Here is a 15,788-nt window from a genome sequence, read left to right on the forward strand (position 1 = left end):
GACTCATTCAGACCTGTGGGCGTAGGAAACCCCACCATGACATCCTTAACGGCATCAGAAAGGCCTTCTCTGAAAATTGCCGCTAGGGCACACTCATTCCACTGAGTAAGCACAGACCATTTACGAAATTTTTGGCAGTATATCTCAGCTTCATCTTGCCCTTGAGACAGGGCTATTAAAGCTTTTTCAGCTTGAATCTCCAAATTAGGTTCCTCATACAGCAACCCTAAAGCCAGAAAAAACGCATCCACATTGAGCAACGCAGGATCCCCTGGTGTCAATGAAAATGCCCAATTTTGAGGGTCACCTCGCAGCAAAGAAATCACAATCTTAACCTGCTGAACAGGATCTCCAGAGGAGTGAGGTCTGAGAGAAAGGAATAATTTACAATTACATTTGAAATTCAGAAACCGAGATCTATCTCCGGAAAATACCTCTGGTGTAGGAATCTTAGGTTCAGAAATAGGAGTACGTATAACATAATCTTGTAAATTCTGAACCTTCGTAGCAAGATTATTTAAACCTGCAGCCAAACTCTGAGAGTCCATCCTTAAACCGGAGAGATCAGAGCCATTCAAGGATTAGAAGGAGAGAAAGGCAAGGCTGTAAATAGAGCAGAAATACAACTGAGCCAACTAAGTAGCAAACATGTGAGGGGGGAAAAAAAAAAAAAACTACAGACTTCTTTTACTCTCCTTTCTTCTGCCAATTACTTTAACAGTGGCCGGTCATACTGTCATGATTCCCCAATGGCATGGGAACATCAGAAACACAAAATAACAGACTAGCCCTCGGGTGATGGAAACTCAAGCTGACCGTGACCTAAATCTACCACACAACTAACAGTAGCCAGGAAGCATTCCTACGGCTGCCTAGATGCCATGCGCCAGCCGGAGAACTAACTACGCCTGGAAGAGGAAGGAACAGACCTGGCTTACCTCTAGTGAAATTCCCCAAAGATGATAGTAGCCCCCACGTATATTAACGGTGAGTTCAGAGGAAAAGACATACACAGTATGAAGGTAGATTTAGCAAAGCGAGGTCCACTTACTAGATAGAGGAAGGATACAAAAGAGGACTTCACGGTCAGCTGAAAAACCCTTTCAAAAACCCATCCTGAAATTACTTTAAGACTCCTGTGTCAACTCATGACACAGGAGTGGCAATTTCAGTCCACAAGAGCTTCCAGTAACAGGAAATGACAAACTGTAAACTGGACAAAAAATACAAAACAAAAAGGACAAGAGTCCACTTAGCTGAACAGCAGACTGGTAGCAGGAACATGCAACTGAAAGACTCAGGTTACAATGATGACCGGCAAGGAAGTGACTGGAGAGCAAGGCTAAATAGGGAACTCCCAAAACTGATGGAAGCAGGTGAGCTGAGGCAGAAAAGAACACACAAGTTTCCAGTACCACCAGCCACCACTAGGGGAGCCCAAAAAGCGGATCACAACACTGACCCAGGCTGTACGTGGGAACATGCAGGTGGCCCAGCGGCGCCAGCGCGTATGGTACGATCGGAGGGCCAGAGAGCGCACCTTGGAAATAGGGCAGAAGGTCCTGGTGTTAGAGCCCACTAGGCAGAACAAGTTCCAAGCTCCATGGCAGGGGCCCTACCAGGTAGTGGGGAAAATAGCCGACACCACCTATAATGTCGCCAATTGTGACGACTCCAGGGTTATCCGCATGTTCCATGTGAATATGCTGAAGCCCTACCGGGAGCGCCCTGAAGAGGTAGTGGCCATCTGTGCACCTGAAGCAGAGAATTTAGCCGGACTTCCCTTGCCTGATGTCTTAGGGGAAAGGGCTCAGTCTGAAACATGGGACCAGGTACACTTGGGTGAAGACCTAGGTCCCCGGGAGAGACAGCAGGCGGAGGAGTTGTTGAGGCAGCGACAGAGGATATTTTCAGGGAGACCAGGGTACACTCGCCTGGCACAACACAAGGTTAAGACCCAGGATCAGACCCCCCCCCTGCGACAACCCCCCTTCCGCATCCCTGAGTCTGTACGAGAGGGGATGCGACATGAGATACAAGAGATGTTGCGTTTAGGTCATTGAAGAGTCAGATTGTCCCTGGGCATCCCCCGTAGTGTTAGTGCCGAAGGATGGGACTACACGGTTTTGTGTAGACTATCGTAAGCTCAATGAGAAAACAGTGACGGATGCGTATCCCATGCCGCGTGTGGATGAGTTGTTAGACCGGCTGGCAGGGGCAAAGTATTTGACCACCATCGATCTATGCAAAGGCTACTGGCAGATTCCACTTAGTCCTGACGCAATTCCCAAGTCTGCATTTGTCACCCCGTTCGGCTTATTCCAGTTTCGAGTTATGCCATTCGGGATGAAGACTGCCCCGGCGACCTTCCAGAGGCTGGCTGACCGGCTTCTGGATGGTCTCCAGGACTATGCTTGTGCCTACCTGTATGACATCGCCATCTACAGCGCGACATGGGAAGAGCATGTAAATCACCTAGAGACAGTATTAGACAGGATCCACAAGGCCGGAATCATCCTGAACCCAAACAAGTGTCACGTGGGCAAAGCAGAGGTTCAGTATTTAGGGCATTGGGTGGGAAGTGGGAAACAGAGACCAGAATCAGCCAAGATTGAGGCCATAGCCAAATGGCCCACCCCACGCACTAAAACCCAGGTCATGGTGTTTCTAGGGACAGCGGGGTATTACAGGAAATTCATTCCCAATTACAGCAGCGCAGCCAAGCCCCTCACTGATCTGACCCGTAAGAACCAACCCCGCCAGGTAACCTGGACCCCAGAGTGTGAGGAAGCCTTCCGCCAGCTAAAGGACGCCCTCACCAATACCCCTGTATTGGCCGCACCCGATCCAACTAAATGTTTCCTTGTTCACACAGGCGCTTCTATGTTTGGATTGGGGGCAGTACTGAGCCAAGTCGGGCCGGACGGCCAAGAACACCCGGTAGCTTACCTGAGTCGGAAACTACTGCCCCGTGAAGTAAGCTATGCGGCCATCGAGAATTAGTGGCTGGCGGTAGTATGGGCACTCAAAAAGTTGCAACCATATTTGTATGGACAACAGTTTTCCCTCCTAACAGACCATAATCCCCTAGTCTGGCTTAATCGGGTCTCCGGAGACAATGCCAGATTACTGCGGTGGAGTTTAGCCCTACAACCTGTGGACTTCACCATCCACTACAGACCCAGCAAACAAAACGGTAACGCCGATGGACTAAGTCGACAAACGGAACTTGTACCAACCCCATAAACTTCGGTCATCCCCAAACCGATCCGTTAAGGATCAGACTGTGTATGCCGATCGCGTCGCTGAAAAGGGGAGCCGTGTTACTGAACCACTCAGCACCCAGAATATGTTGTGCAGTTATGTGTATGAATAATAGGTTCCATGTGAGATGCATCAGCCCACAGGCTGCGCCCCTGGGCAGAGGGGACAAGATATCCCCCTTCTGTCCTCCCCCCACCTTTGTAATTCCCACAGTAAATATCGGCAGGCTCCGGCCCCCTGCGGCTATTGTATGTCTGGCCTGCCGCTTTTCAATTGGCCTGCCCTCTGTATCTGTGTAATATATTTTGTGTCCTGTGAATAAAGTGTTGTGAGACTGGAAATACGTGGAGAAGCAGTCAGCTTTTATATGCGCCCATGTAACCAAGGAATTCCAGCCAGCGTCCTTCATTCAGACTCCAGCCAAAGCAGAGTGGACCTCCTGAAATACGGGGTGGTACTGAAAGAGGTACCCCAGCTTGGTAGACCCCGTTACACCCATGTCTGGGGATCTGCGCCCTCGCACCCAACGTCTGGGGATCTGCGCCCTCGCTCCCACGTCTGGGGATCTGCGCCCTCGCACCCCACGTCTGGGGATCTGCGCCCTCGCCTAGGGATTTGCACCCTTGCCTGGGGATCTGCGCCCTCGCACCCACGTCTGGGGGTCTTAGCCCTCGCACCCACGTCTGGGGGTCTTAGCCCTCGCACCCACGTCTGGGGATCTGCGCCCTCGCACCCCACGTCTGGGGATCTGCGCCCTCGCCTAGGGATTTGCACCCTCGCCTGGGGATCTGCGCCCTCGCACCCACGTCTGGGGGTCTTAGCCCTCGCACCCACGTCTGGGGGTCTTAGCCCTCGCACCCACGTCTGGGGATCTGCGCCCTCGCACCCACGTCTGGGGGTCTTAGCCCTCGCACCCACGTCTGGGGGTCTTAGCCCTCGCACCCACGTCTGGGGATCTGCGCCCTCGCACCCACGTCTGGGGGTCTGCGCCCTCGCACCCACGTCTGGGGGTCTGCATGATTTCACACACGGCATTTCCCGGTCTTTCATCGCGTGACCGGAAGTGCCGCCGCCGCCACAGATTACAGCTCCCAGAAGGCTGTGCGTTGCGGTCATGTGACTGAGCGGTCACGTGTTGCACAATCCACAACCTGACTGCGACGCCGGCAGCGAGGTGAGACCCGGGAATAGCGGCGGCGAGAACCGAGACCGGACCCCCATATATCCCCTCCCCCATCACAGGGCGGACAGTGACGGACCGCGATATATCCCCTCCCCCATCACAGGGCGGACAGTGACCGGACCCCGATATATTCCCCCCCATCACAGGGGCAGACAGTGACCGGACCCCGATATATACACCCCCCCCTCCCCATCACAGGGGCAGACAGTAACTGGACCCTGATATATCCCCTCCCCATCACAGGACGGACAGTGACCGGACCCCGATATATTCCCCCCCCCCCATCACAGGGGCAGACAGTGACCGGACCCCGATATATTCCCCCCCCATCAAGGGGCAGACAGTGACCGGACCCCGATATATTCCCCCCCCATCACAGGGGCAGACAGTGACCGGACCCCGATATATTCACCCCCCCCCCCCATCACAGGGGCAGACAGTAACTGGACCCTGATATATCCCCTCCCCATCACAGGACAGACAGTGACCGGACCCCGATATATTCCCCCCCCCCCCCATCACAGGGGCAGACAGTGACCGGACCCTGATATATCCCCTCCCCCATCACAGGACGGACAGTGACCGGACCCCGATATATTCCCCCCCCCATCACAGGGGCAGACAGTGACTGGACCCTGATATATCCCCTCCCCCATCACAGGGCAGACAGTGACCGGACCCCGATATATCCCCTCCCCCATCACAGGGGCAGACGGTGACCGGACCCCGATATATCCTCTCCCCATCACAGGGCGGACAGTGACCGGTCCCCGATATATCCCGTCACAGGGCGGACAGTGACCGGACCCCGATATATCCCCTCCCCCATCACAGGGGCAGACGGTGACCGGACCCTGATATATCCTCTCCCCATCACAGGGCGGACAGTGACCGGACCCCGATATATTCCCCCCCCCCCCATCACAGGGGCAGACAGTGACCGGACCCTGATATATCCCCTCCCCCATCACAGGACGGACAGTGACCGGACCCCGATATATTCCCCCCCCCATCACAGGGGCAGACAGTGACTGGACCCTGATATATCCCCTCCCCCATAACAGGGCAGACAGTGACCGGACCCCGATATATCCCCTCCCCCATCACAGGGCAGACAGTGACCGGACCCCGATATATCCCCTCCCCCATCACAGGGGCAGACGGTGACCGGACCCCGATATATCCTCTCCCCATCACAGGGCGGACAGTGACCGGACCCCGATATATCCCGTCACAGGGCGGACAGTGACCGGACCCCGATATATCCCCTCCCCCATCACAGGGGACAGACAGTGACCGGCCTCTGGACTACCGCAGACTCCTCGGTTTGGGTGGGGGGTGCCTCAGGCCCCTTGGCTGCGGGATCCTCTTTCTGCGGTGCAGTGACGCTGCTCTCTGTTACAGGGCGGGTGGTGACCGCATCCTGAGCAGGATGTCGCTGGGGAACGTGGCCATCAATTCAGACTATTCATGGGACGCGGGGGAGCGTGCCCGCCTCCTGCAGAGTCCCGTGGTCCCTGAAAGCACGAGTCTGGCGAGGGGTACGTCCGCCATTGGAGCCATCTTCATCGTGGTGAACGCTGCTCTTGGGGCCGGACTCCTCAACTTCCCCGCAGCGTTCAGCGCAGCCGGAGGAGTCACAGCGGGGATCGTGCTGCAACTGGTGAGTGATGGGGGCCGGTTCCTCTGGTGGTCTCTGATGGTCGGGGGGCCATCGGCTCTCATTGTGTTTGATGGTGTGGGGCCTATAAGCTGTTTGGTGTGTGTTGGTCAAGGGGCCGTCGACTCTTGAAGTCTCTGTTGGTTGGGAGGTGGGTTGTTCCCACTTGTCGTTTCTGATGGTTGGGGGGGAAAGTTCCTACTTGTCCCATCTGATGGTTGGGGGGGACGCTCCCTCTTGTCCTCTCTGATGGTTGGGGGGGACGTTCCCACTTGTCCTCTCTGATGGTTGGGGGGGACGTTCCCACTTGTCCTCTCTGATGGTTGGGTGGGAACATTCCCACTTGTCCCATCTGATGGTTGGGGGGGTTGTTCCAACTTGTGTTCTCTGATGGTCAAAGGGACGTTACCACTTGTGCTCTCTGATTGTTGGAAGGAACGTTCCCACTTGTCCCATCTGATGGTTGGGGGGGACATTGCCACTTGTCCTCTCTGATGGTTGGGGGGGACGTTCCCACTTGTCTTCTCTGATGGTCGAAGGGACGTTCCCACTTGTCCTTTCTGATAGTTGGGAGGAACGTTCCCACTTGTCCCATCTGATGGTTGGGGGGGGGGGGGACGTTCCCACTTGTCCTTTCTGATGGTTGGAGGGGACTTTCCCACTTTTCTTCTCTGTTGGTTGAGGGGGAGGTTCCCACTTCTCAGATGGTCGAGGGGACGTTCCCACTTGTCCTCTCTGATGGTTGGGGGGACGTTCCCACTTGTCTTCATTGATGGTTGGGGGGATGTTCCCACTTGTCTTCATTGATGGTTGGGGGGATGTTCCCACTTGTCTTCATTGATGGTTGGGGGGATGTTCCCACTTGTCTTCTCTGATGGTTGGGGGGACGTTCCCACTTGTCTTCATTGATGGTTGGGGGGATGTTCCCACTTGTCTTCATTGATGGTTGGGGGGATGTTCCCACTTGTCTTCATTGATGGTTGGGGGGATGTTCCCACTTGTCTTCTCTGATGGTTGGGGGGACGTTCCCACTTGTCTTCTCTGATGGTTGTGGGGGATGTTCCCACTTGTCCTCTCTGATGGTTGTGGGGGATGTTCCCACTTGTCCTCTCTGATGGTTGTGGGGGATGTTCCCACTTGTCCTCTCTGATGGTTGTGGGGGATGTTCCCACTTGTCCTCTCTGATGGTTGTGGGGGATGTTCCCACTTGTCCTCTCTGATGGTTGTGGGGGATGTTCCCACTTGTCCTCTCTGATGGTTGTGGGGGATGTTCCCACTTGTCCTCTCTGATGGTTGTGGGGGACGTTCCCACTTGTCCTCTCTGATGGTGGGGGGACGTTCCCACTTGTCTTCTCTGATGGTTGGGGGGGACATCCCACTTGTCTTCTCTGATGGTTGGGGGGGACATCCCACTTGTCTTCTCTGATGGGGGGGGGACATCCAACTTGTCTTCTCTGATGGTTGGGGGGATGTTCCCACTTGTCCTCTCTGATGGTGGGGGGACGTTCCCACTTGTCTTCTCTGATGGTTGGGGGGGACATCCCACTTGTCTTCTCTGATGGTTGGGGGGGACATCCCACTTGTCTTCTCTGATGGTTGGGGGGGACATCCCACTTGTCTTCTCTGATGGTTGGGGGGGACATCCCACTTGTCTTCTCTGATGGTTGGGGGGGACATCCCACTTGTCTTCTCTGATGGTTGGGGGGGACATCCCACTTGTCTTCTCTGATGGTTGGGGGGGATGTTCCCACTTGTCTTCTCTGATGGTTGGGGGGACGTTTCCACTTGTCCTCTCTGATTGTTGGGGGGGACGTTCACAGTTGTCCTCTCTGATGGTTGGGGGGAATGTTCCCACTTGTCCTCTGTAATGTTCAGGGGGCCGTTCCTGTTGTTATCTCTTATGGTTGGGGGGATCGTTCCCGCTTGTCCTCTCTGATGGTTGATGGGGACGTTCCCTCTTGTCTTCTCTGATGGTTGGGGGGACGTTTCCACTTGTCCTCTCTGATTGTTGGGGGGGACGTTCACAGTTGTCCTCTCTGATGGTTGGGGGGAATGTTCCCACTTGTCCTCTGTAATGTTCAGGGGGCCGTTCCTGTTGTTATCTCTTATGGTTGGGGGGATCGTTCCCGCTTGTCCTCTCTGATGGTTGATGGGGACGTTCCCTCTTGTCTTCTCTGATGGTTGGGGGGACGTTCCCCCTTGTCTTCTCTGATGGTTGGGGGGACGTTCCCCCTTGTCCTCTCTGATGATTGGGGGGGGACGTTCCCACTTGTCCTCTCTGATTGTTGGGGGGACATTCCCAGTTGTCCTCTCTGTTGGTTGGAGGGGACGTTCCCAGTTGTCCTCTGTGATGGTTGGGGGGGACGTTCACAGTTGTCCTCTGTGATGGTTGGGGGGACGTTCCCACTTTTCCTCTCTGATGGTTGGGAGGGACTTTCCCAGTTGTCCTCTCTGATGGTTGGGGGGGACCATTTCCTCTTGTTGTTTCTGATGTTCAGGGGACCTTTCCTGCTTGTCCTCTCTGATGGTCGGTGGGCTGTTCCCTTTTCTTCTCTCTGATGGTTGGGGGGCTGTTCTCTTTTCTCCTCTCTGATGGTTGTGGGACCATTTCCTCTTGTTGTCATCTTTGATGTTTAGGGGAATGTTCCCACTTGTCCTCTCTGAAGGTTGGGGGGGACATCCCACTTGTCTTCTCTGATGGTTGGGGGGGACGTTTCCACTTGTCTTCTCTGATGGTTGGGGGGGGGGACGTTTCTACTTGTCTTCTCTGATGGTTGGGGGGGGGGGGAACGTTCCCACTTGTCTTCTCTAATGGTTGGGGGGACTATTTCCTCTTGTTGTCTCTGATGTTTAGAGGACCGTTCCCGCTTGTCCTCTCTGATGGTCGGGGGACCTCTTGCTGTCTCCACAGGTCCTGCTGCTCTTCATCATCAGTGGTCTGGTGATCCTGGCACACTGTGCTGATGCCTGCAGTGAGCGGACATACCAGGAGGTGGTTCGGGGGGTTTGTGGCCCTGTTGGTGGGGTTCTCTGTGAGATCCTCATTGCTGTTTACACCTTTGGGACGTGCATCGCCTTCTTCATCATCATTGGTGACCAGCTGGAGAAGCGTGAGTGCGGCGGAGGGGACGCTGTGGATCGTGGCCCCATGGTGTCTTCTTGACCTTCCACCCTGTGTCTCTTCTTCATGCAGTTCTTGGCGCCATGATGCACAGCCTGGCGGACGGTGACCTCCCATGGTACGCCAACCGTAAATTCACCATCACTGTCACCGGAGTCCTGCTGGTTCTGCCATTGTCACTGCCACGTGAGATCAGCGTCCAGAAATATGCCAGGTGAGTGCCATCACCCGAGATGGGGGGCGCTGCCAGGAGCTGTGCTGTGTCTGTGGACGGACCCTGTGGTGACTGCAGCTCCGGATGTGACCGGAGGATAAGACATGATGTAACAGCAGAATAGTGATTGCAGCTACGGATGTGACCGGAGGATAAGACATGATGTAACAGCAGAATAGTGAGTGCAGCTCCGGATGTGACCGGATGATAAGACACGATGTAACAGTAGAATAGTGAGTGCAGCTCTGGATGTGACCGGAGGATAAGACACGATGTAACAGCAGAATAGTGACCGCAACTCTGGGAGTGACTTGAGTAAGACGCAATGTAATGGTAGAATACTGAGTACAGCCCTGGAGGTGGTTGCGGGGGGGGGGGCTTTGATGGCGAGGTCCCTCAGTGATTGCGGGTGGCTCTGATAGCGGGGTCCCTCAGTAATTGGGGGGCTGTGATGGTGCGGTCCCTCAGTGATTGTGGGGGGCTCTGATGGCGGGGTCCCTCAGTGATTGCGGGGGGCTCTGATGGCGGGGTCCCTCAGTGATTGCGGGGGGCTCTGATGGCGGGATCCCTCAGTGATTGCGGGGGGCTCTGATGGCGGGGTCCCTCAGTGATTGCGGGGGGCTCTGATGGCGGGGTCCCTCAGTGATTGCGGGGGGCTCTGATGGCGGGGTCACTCAGTGATTGGGGGGGCTGTGATGGTGGGGTCCCTCAGTGATTGCGGGGGGCTCTGATGGCGAGGTCCCTCGGTGATTGCGGGTGGCTCTGATAGCGGGGTCCCTCAGTGATTGGGGGGGCTCTGGCGGGGTCCCTCAGTGATTGGGGGGGCCTCTGGCGGGGGCTCTGATGGTGGGGTCCTCAGTGATTGTGGGGGGGCTCTGATGGCGGGGTCACTCAGTGATTGGGGGGCTCTGATGGCGGGGTCCCTCAGTGATTGGGGGGCTCTGATGGCGGGGTCCCTCTGTGATTGGGGGGGCTCTGGCGGGGTCCCTCTGATTGCGAGGGGGCTCTGATGGCAGGGTCACTCAGTGATTGTGGGGCTCTGGTGGGGTCCCTCAGTGATTGTGGGGGGCTCTGATGGTGGGGTCCCTCAGTGATTGTGGGGGGCTCTGATGGCAGGGTCACTCAGTGATTGTGGGGGGCTCTGATGGCGGGGTCACTCAGTGACTGGGGGGGCTCTGATGATGGGGTCCCGGGTCGTTTCACCACCTGTCCTCTCTTTGCAGCTCTCTCAGCGTCCTGGGAACCTGTTATGTGACCTTCATTGTTATCTACCGTTGTGTGCAGCCCACCAGTGAGCCTCCCTCTGACAGCGCCACCCGCAGGTGAATGTCTCTGCCCCTGAACTGCGAACCCGCGACCTCTGGTGTCAGTGCACCTCCTGAATGGTGTGTCCAGCGCCCCCACCAGTAGGGAGTGTCAGCGGTGTCTGACCAGGGATGGAGGCCGGATGATCACTAGCGGCTCCTCGTGAGCAGCGAGTGTCGGGGGGCCGTGTTGTGACGCCCTCCTCTTCTCTCTGCAGCGCCTCCTCCTGGATCGCTGTATTTAACGCCATCCCCACAATCTGCTTTGGATACCAGGTAGGTGCTGCGCTGTCGCTGTGCCGCTCTAGTTTCGCCTCCTCACCATGGCTTTGTCTCTGGCAGTGCCACGTCAGCAGTGTCCCGGTGTACGGCAGCATGCGGCGGCAGGACCTCCGGCGCTGGGCGCTCATCGTGAGCGTGGCCATGCTGATCGCTCTGTGTGTCTATACTGGCACAGGTGGGTTTCCTTAGTGGGGTCACTGGTGGGCAGGCTGGCACCGTGCCTCACCCTCTTCTCTCCTCAGGGGTGTGCGGCTACTTGTTGTTCGGCTCGGCGGTGGATCAGGACGTCCTCCTGTCCTTCCCGTCTGATGACGTTCCTGTGGCCGTGGCTCGGGCGTTTATCATCCTGTGTGTGCTGACGTCGTACCCCATCCTGCACTACTGCGGACGGTGAGGCTCCATGGTGCGGGGGCAGCCATGACACCCCTGTACCTCATCTGATGCTCAGGCTGACTGTGGTGCTGGGGTCACCTGTACAGGAAGTCGGGTCCATGTCGCTGGCCCCTGTATCAGTGAGGTGCCCACCACCTGGTGACTCTGTGGTCCCAGTATCAGCAGGCGGCAGTGGTGACCCCCGCCTTTTGTCTCCCAGGGCCGTGCTGGAGGGTTTGTGGCTGAGGCTTACAGCCCAAGAAGCGGGCGAGGAACCGGCACGAGAGCGACAGCGGAGAATCTTCCAGACCCTGAGCTGGTTTGTGCTGACACTTCTCCTGGCGCTCTTCATCCCTGACATTGGCAGGGTGATCTCTCTGATCGGGGGTCTTGCAGCCTGTTTCATCTTCATCTTCCCAGGTAAGAGCTCTCCCCTAATAATGACGAGGAGGGGGGTTGACACTTAGAGGGCCACACCCCTGAGCAGAAGGGGGAGTGATACAGTGAGGAGGGCCCCGCCCCTGAGGAGGAGTAAGGAGCTGGAGTGACACGGTGAGGAGGGCCCCGCCTCCGAGGGAGGGAAAAGGGACACGGCAAGCGGTGCACCACTGATCTGTCTTCCCTGCAGGTCTTTGTCTTATTAACCTGAAAGTGTCGGAAATCCAGGAGCAGACGAGCAGAAGGTGAGACTACCAACTGGGCGGAGCGGGCCACTGCGGAGCTTGTGTGTGCCGGGGGGAAACTGAGCAGAGACTGTGTGCATGCTGGGTGGTGGCTGAGCGGGGCCTGTGTGCGGGCGTGGGGGGCAGCTGAGCGGAGCCTGTGTGGGGGCGGCTGAGCGGAGCCTGTGTGCGGGTGTGGGGGCTGCTGAGTGGGGCCTGTGGGGGGCGGCTGAGCGGAGCCTGTGTGGGGGCGTCTGAGCGGAGCCTATGTGCGGGTGTGGGGGACGGCTGAGCGGAGCCTGTGTGGGGGACGGCTGAGCGAAGTGTGGGTGTGGGGGATGGCTGAGCGGAGCCTGTGTGGGGGATGGCTGAGCGGAGCCTGTGTGGGGGACGGCTGAGCGGAGCCTGTGTGGGGGACGGCTGAGCGGAGCCTGTGTGGGGGTGGCTCAGCGGAGCCTGTGTGCGGGCGTGGAGGGCGGCTGAGCTGAGCCTGTGTGCGGGAATGGGGGGCGGCTGAGCGGAGCCTGTGTGCGGGAATGGGGGGCGGGTGAGCTGAGCCTGTGTGCGGGAGTGGGGGGGGGGGGCGGCGGCTGAGCGGAGCCTGTGGGGGGGGGGGGGGGGTCTGGCGGCTGAGCGGAGCCTGTGTTCTGAGCGGAGCCTGTGGGGGGGGGGGGGCGGCTGAGCGGAGCCTGTGTGTTCGTCTCTTATGGCTTGTTCTTGTCTCTAGCTGGTGGGCTCTACTGCTGTACGGCGTGACCATGGTGACCCTTGGAGCGTTTATCTTGGTACAGACCACCGCTAAGGCGATCTTCGTGGACCTGATGGGATGATCTGCGATTTTTAACACTGACGTTACTTGAATCTCTTTTATCCGTTATCTATTTCTGGTGTCTCCTCTGCCATGTCCGGCAGAGCATCGCAGCTCCCACCATTACTGCTGCTCCTACTCACATTCTGGACATTGACAATGCTGTGGGCCCTGGAGCTGATTCTCCCCGACTGTTGCAGGTGGAAAACCGTAGAGCGGCTTCTGTGTGGAGGGCAGAAGCTTCTGAGGTGACCGGCTGTGCCCCGCCGTCCTCTGGCCCGCCCAGCTGTCCTCTGGCCCGCCCCGCCGTCCTCTGGCCTGTCCCGCCGTCCTCTGCTGTGAGGAGCCGGACCCTGCGGGGAAGGTGGGGGTGTCGGCAGTGAGGAGCCGGACATTGGGGGGGGGGGGGGGGGGGGAGACTGGCAGTGAGGAGCCGGACATTGGGGGGGGGGGTGAGGGACTGGCAGTGAGGAGCCGGACATTAAGGGGGGGGGGGGAGAAACTGGCGGTGAGGAGCCGGACATGGGGGGGGGGGGACTGGCAGTGAGGAGCCGGACATTGGGGGGGGGGGGGGGGAGACTGGCAGTGAGGAGCCGGACATTGGGGGGGGGTGAGGGACTGGCAGTGAGGAGCCGGACATTGGGGGGGCGGGACTGGCAGTGAGGAGCCGGACATTGGGGGGGGGGTGAGGGACTGGCAGTGAGGAGCCGGACATTGGGGGGGGGGGGGGAGGGACTGGCAGTGAGGAGCCGGACATTGGGGGGGGGGGGGAGAGGGACTGGCAGTGAGGAGCCGGACATTGGGGGGGGGGGGGGAGGACTGGCAGGAGCCCAGAACTCTTCACACAACCATCTTGGCCTCCATATTGTATTGCTTCATGGGATTGACACCTATTATGTTACAGGGAATGTTGCCAGTGTTTTATATTGAGGAGCAGCTACTGAGAATTATTTTGTATTTTTCTCCTGACTGTTGTTTCTTGCCTGGTTAATTCTGGTGGCGGTGGGGGCGGCCATCTTGTCTGAGCCGACATTGATAACATTTTCCATAGACGGCAGAGTCTGCAGCGGTGAGTGGGCTTGTATGGGAGTGCGGTGGGCTCTCGCCAAGCCGTGCCGTCCCTGGCAGCGCAGTGGTCGCGATCGGTGGCAGTGCCTGTCGGCCAGGACCGCTGCTGCTCTGAAGTCATTGCCTTATACGAGTCTCACTGCTTCCAGATCTTATAGTGCCCGGAAAGAAAAATAAGAGAATCTTAAAAATATTCCAGACATCTGCGCCCCCCGGACTCTGCAGCTGTGAGGAAAAAGAAGGTTCCCCAAAAACCAAAGAAAACTGAACAAGGAAAATTCTCATTAAATACATTTAAAATGGCAAAAAAGCTGAACGGTGGCTGATGGGACGTTGCCCCCCAGTACTGGAGAGGGTCCAGTGCAGGGACCGTGGGGATAGTCACGGTGCAGGGACCGTGGGGATAGTCACGGTGCAGGGACCGTGGGGATAGTCACGGTGCAGGGACCGTGGGGATAGTCACGGTGCAGGGACCGTGGGGATAGTCACGGTGCAGGGACCGTGGGGATAGTCACGGTGCAGGGACCGTGGGGATAGTCACGGTGCAGGGACCGTGGGGATAGTCACAGGTGCAGGGACCGTGGGGATAGTCACAGGTGCAGGGACCGTGGGGATAGTCACAGGTGCAGGGACCGTGGGGATAGTCACAGGTGCAGGGACCGTGGGGATAGTCACAGGTGCAGGGACCGTGGGGATAGTCACAGGTGCAGGGACCGTGGGGATAGTCACAGGTGCAGGGACCTGCAGGTCGTGTGGATAACGCGTAATGTTCATACAAAGCTCCACGCGTTTCGCCGTTGTTGAGCAGCTCCCTCAGTGGTAAAGGAGAAGCTCGATGTAAGAGCCAAATATCCCCCTATTGGAGCAATCAAAAACATAAAGGACAGTAGATGGGGCCCTGGGCTCCTAGAGACAAGACGTGAGCAGGATGTTACATGTCTACCAATGCTGATGGCCGTAATCACATGATCGACTGACCGAAGAATTGAGTCTTGATTAACCCCTTCACCCCCTGCCTATTTTAACCTTCCTGACCGGACTAATTTTTACATTTCTGACCACTGTCACTTTCTGAGGTTATAACTCCGGAGCTTCGATGGATCCTGATGATTCTGAGATCTGTTTTTCATGACATATTGTACTTTGATAGTGGTAACATTTCTTTGATATGACTTGTGATTATTTGTGAAAAAAATGAAAATTTGAGGAATTTTGAAAATGTCGCAATTTTCAAAATTTAATTTTTATGCCCTTAAATCTGAGTCATATCACACAAAATAGTTAATCAATAACATTTCCCACATGTTTACTTTACATCAGCTCAATTTTTGAAACATATATATTTTTTTTTTTAGGTAGTGTCACGGATCCCTCTCCGTGGTGTCACTAATTTATCACGTACCTGCTCTCAGCACGTGACTTGGAGTTGCGCCTGCAAGGGTTAATCTATCTCCCCTCTCAGTCCAGCATTCAACCTCTGTCCTACGCTGTGATGGGAGCATAAATCACACACCGACCCAGGCCACACACCCGCTCATACACGCTGCCACCACTCACCGAATACACAGGTGATGAGTCCCGGAAATATTACTAATACTATCTACTACTCATACGGATCACACCGTTTAAGGCTATGGATTCTTTAGAGCATACAAGGTTCAACTTGTTAAAGTTTTATGCTTTAATACAAAAAGGTTCAGTGCTTACAGTAAGAAAAAGGTATAAAAATATGATAGACATACAACTTATGCAAAACAGTATGAAATAAACAGGAAAAACTTACAGAAATGTCTAACTTTGAAGTCTGCTTTCTGCTCCCAGAGGGGGGGGTGAATATGGAGTTGGTGGAA

At 56.3% G+C, this 15,788-nt stretch overlaps 1 protein-coding gene across 1 annotated transcript; it reads left to right on the forward strand.

Annotated features, from left to right (window-relative positions):
- Positions 1–4,322: 4,322 nt before the first annotated feature.
- Positions 4,323–15,726, forward strand: SLC38A7 (solute carrier family 38 member 7). The gene is made up of 12 exons (XM_077288962.1): positions 4,323–4,438; positions 5,852–6,110; positions 9,019–9,217; positions 9,301–9,442; positions 10,666–10,764; positions 10,965–11,022; positions 11,089–11,203; positions 11,271–11,418; positions 11,621–11,820; positions 12,029–12,083; positions 12,790–13,118; positions 15,294–15,726. Exons 2-11 carry the CDS (start codon positions 5,880–5,882, stop codon positions 12,890–12,892), a joined length of 1,350 nt encoding a protein of 449 aa, XP_077145077.1. The 5' UTR covers positions 4,323–4,438; positions 5,852–5,879; the 3' UTR covers positions 12,893–13,118; positions 15,294–15,726.
- The last annotated feature ends 62 nt before the right edge of the window (positions 15,727–15,788 follow it).

This window comes from Ranitomeya variabilis, chromosome 2 (genome assembly GCF_051348905.1).
Source record: "Ranitomeya variabilis isolate aRanVar5 chromosome 2, aRanVar5.hap1, whole genome shotgun sequence".
In the NCBI taxonomy this organism is placed as follows: domain Eukaryota; kingdom Metazoa; phylum Chordata; class Amphibia; order Anura; family Dendrobatidae; genus Ranitomeya; species Ranitomeya variabilis.

What these genes read in the sequence shown, in the direction of transcription:
- SLC38A7 (XM_077288962.1), top strand. Translation starts at nt 5,880, where the DNA reads ATGTCGCTGGGGAACGTGGCCATCAATTCAGACTATTCATGGGACGCG. An exon ending in AGCGTCCAGAAATATGCCAG is followed by an intron (nt 9,443 to 10,665) that starts GTGAGTGCCATC and finishes CTCTCTTTGCAG; the next exon opens with CTCTCTCAGCGTCCTGGGAA. An exon ending in TTTCATCTTCATCTTCCCAG is followed by an intron (nt 11,821 to 12,028) that starts GTAAGAGCTCTC and finishes TCTTCCCTGCAG; the next exon opens with GTCTTTGTCTTATTAACCTG.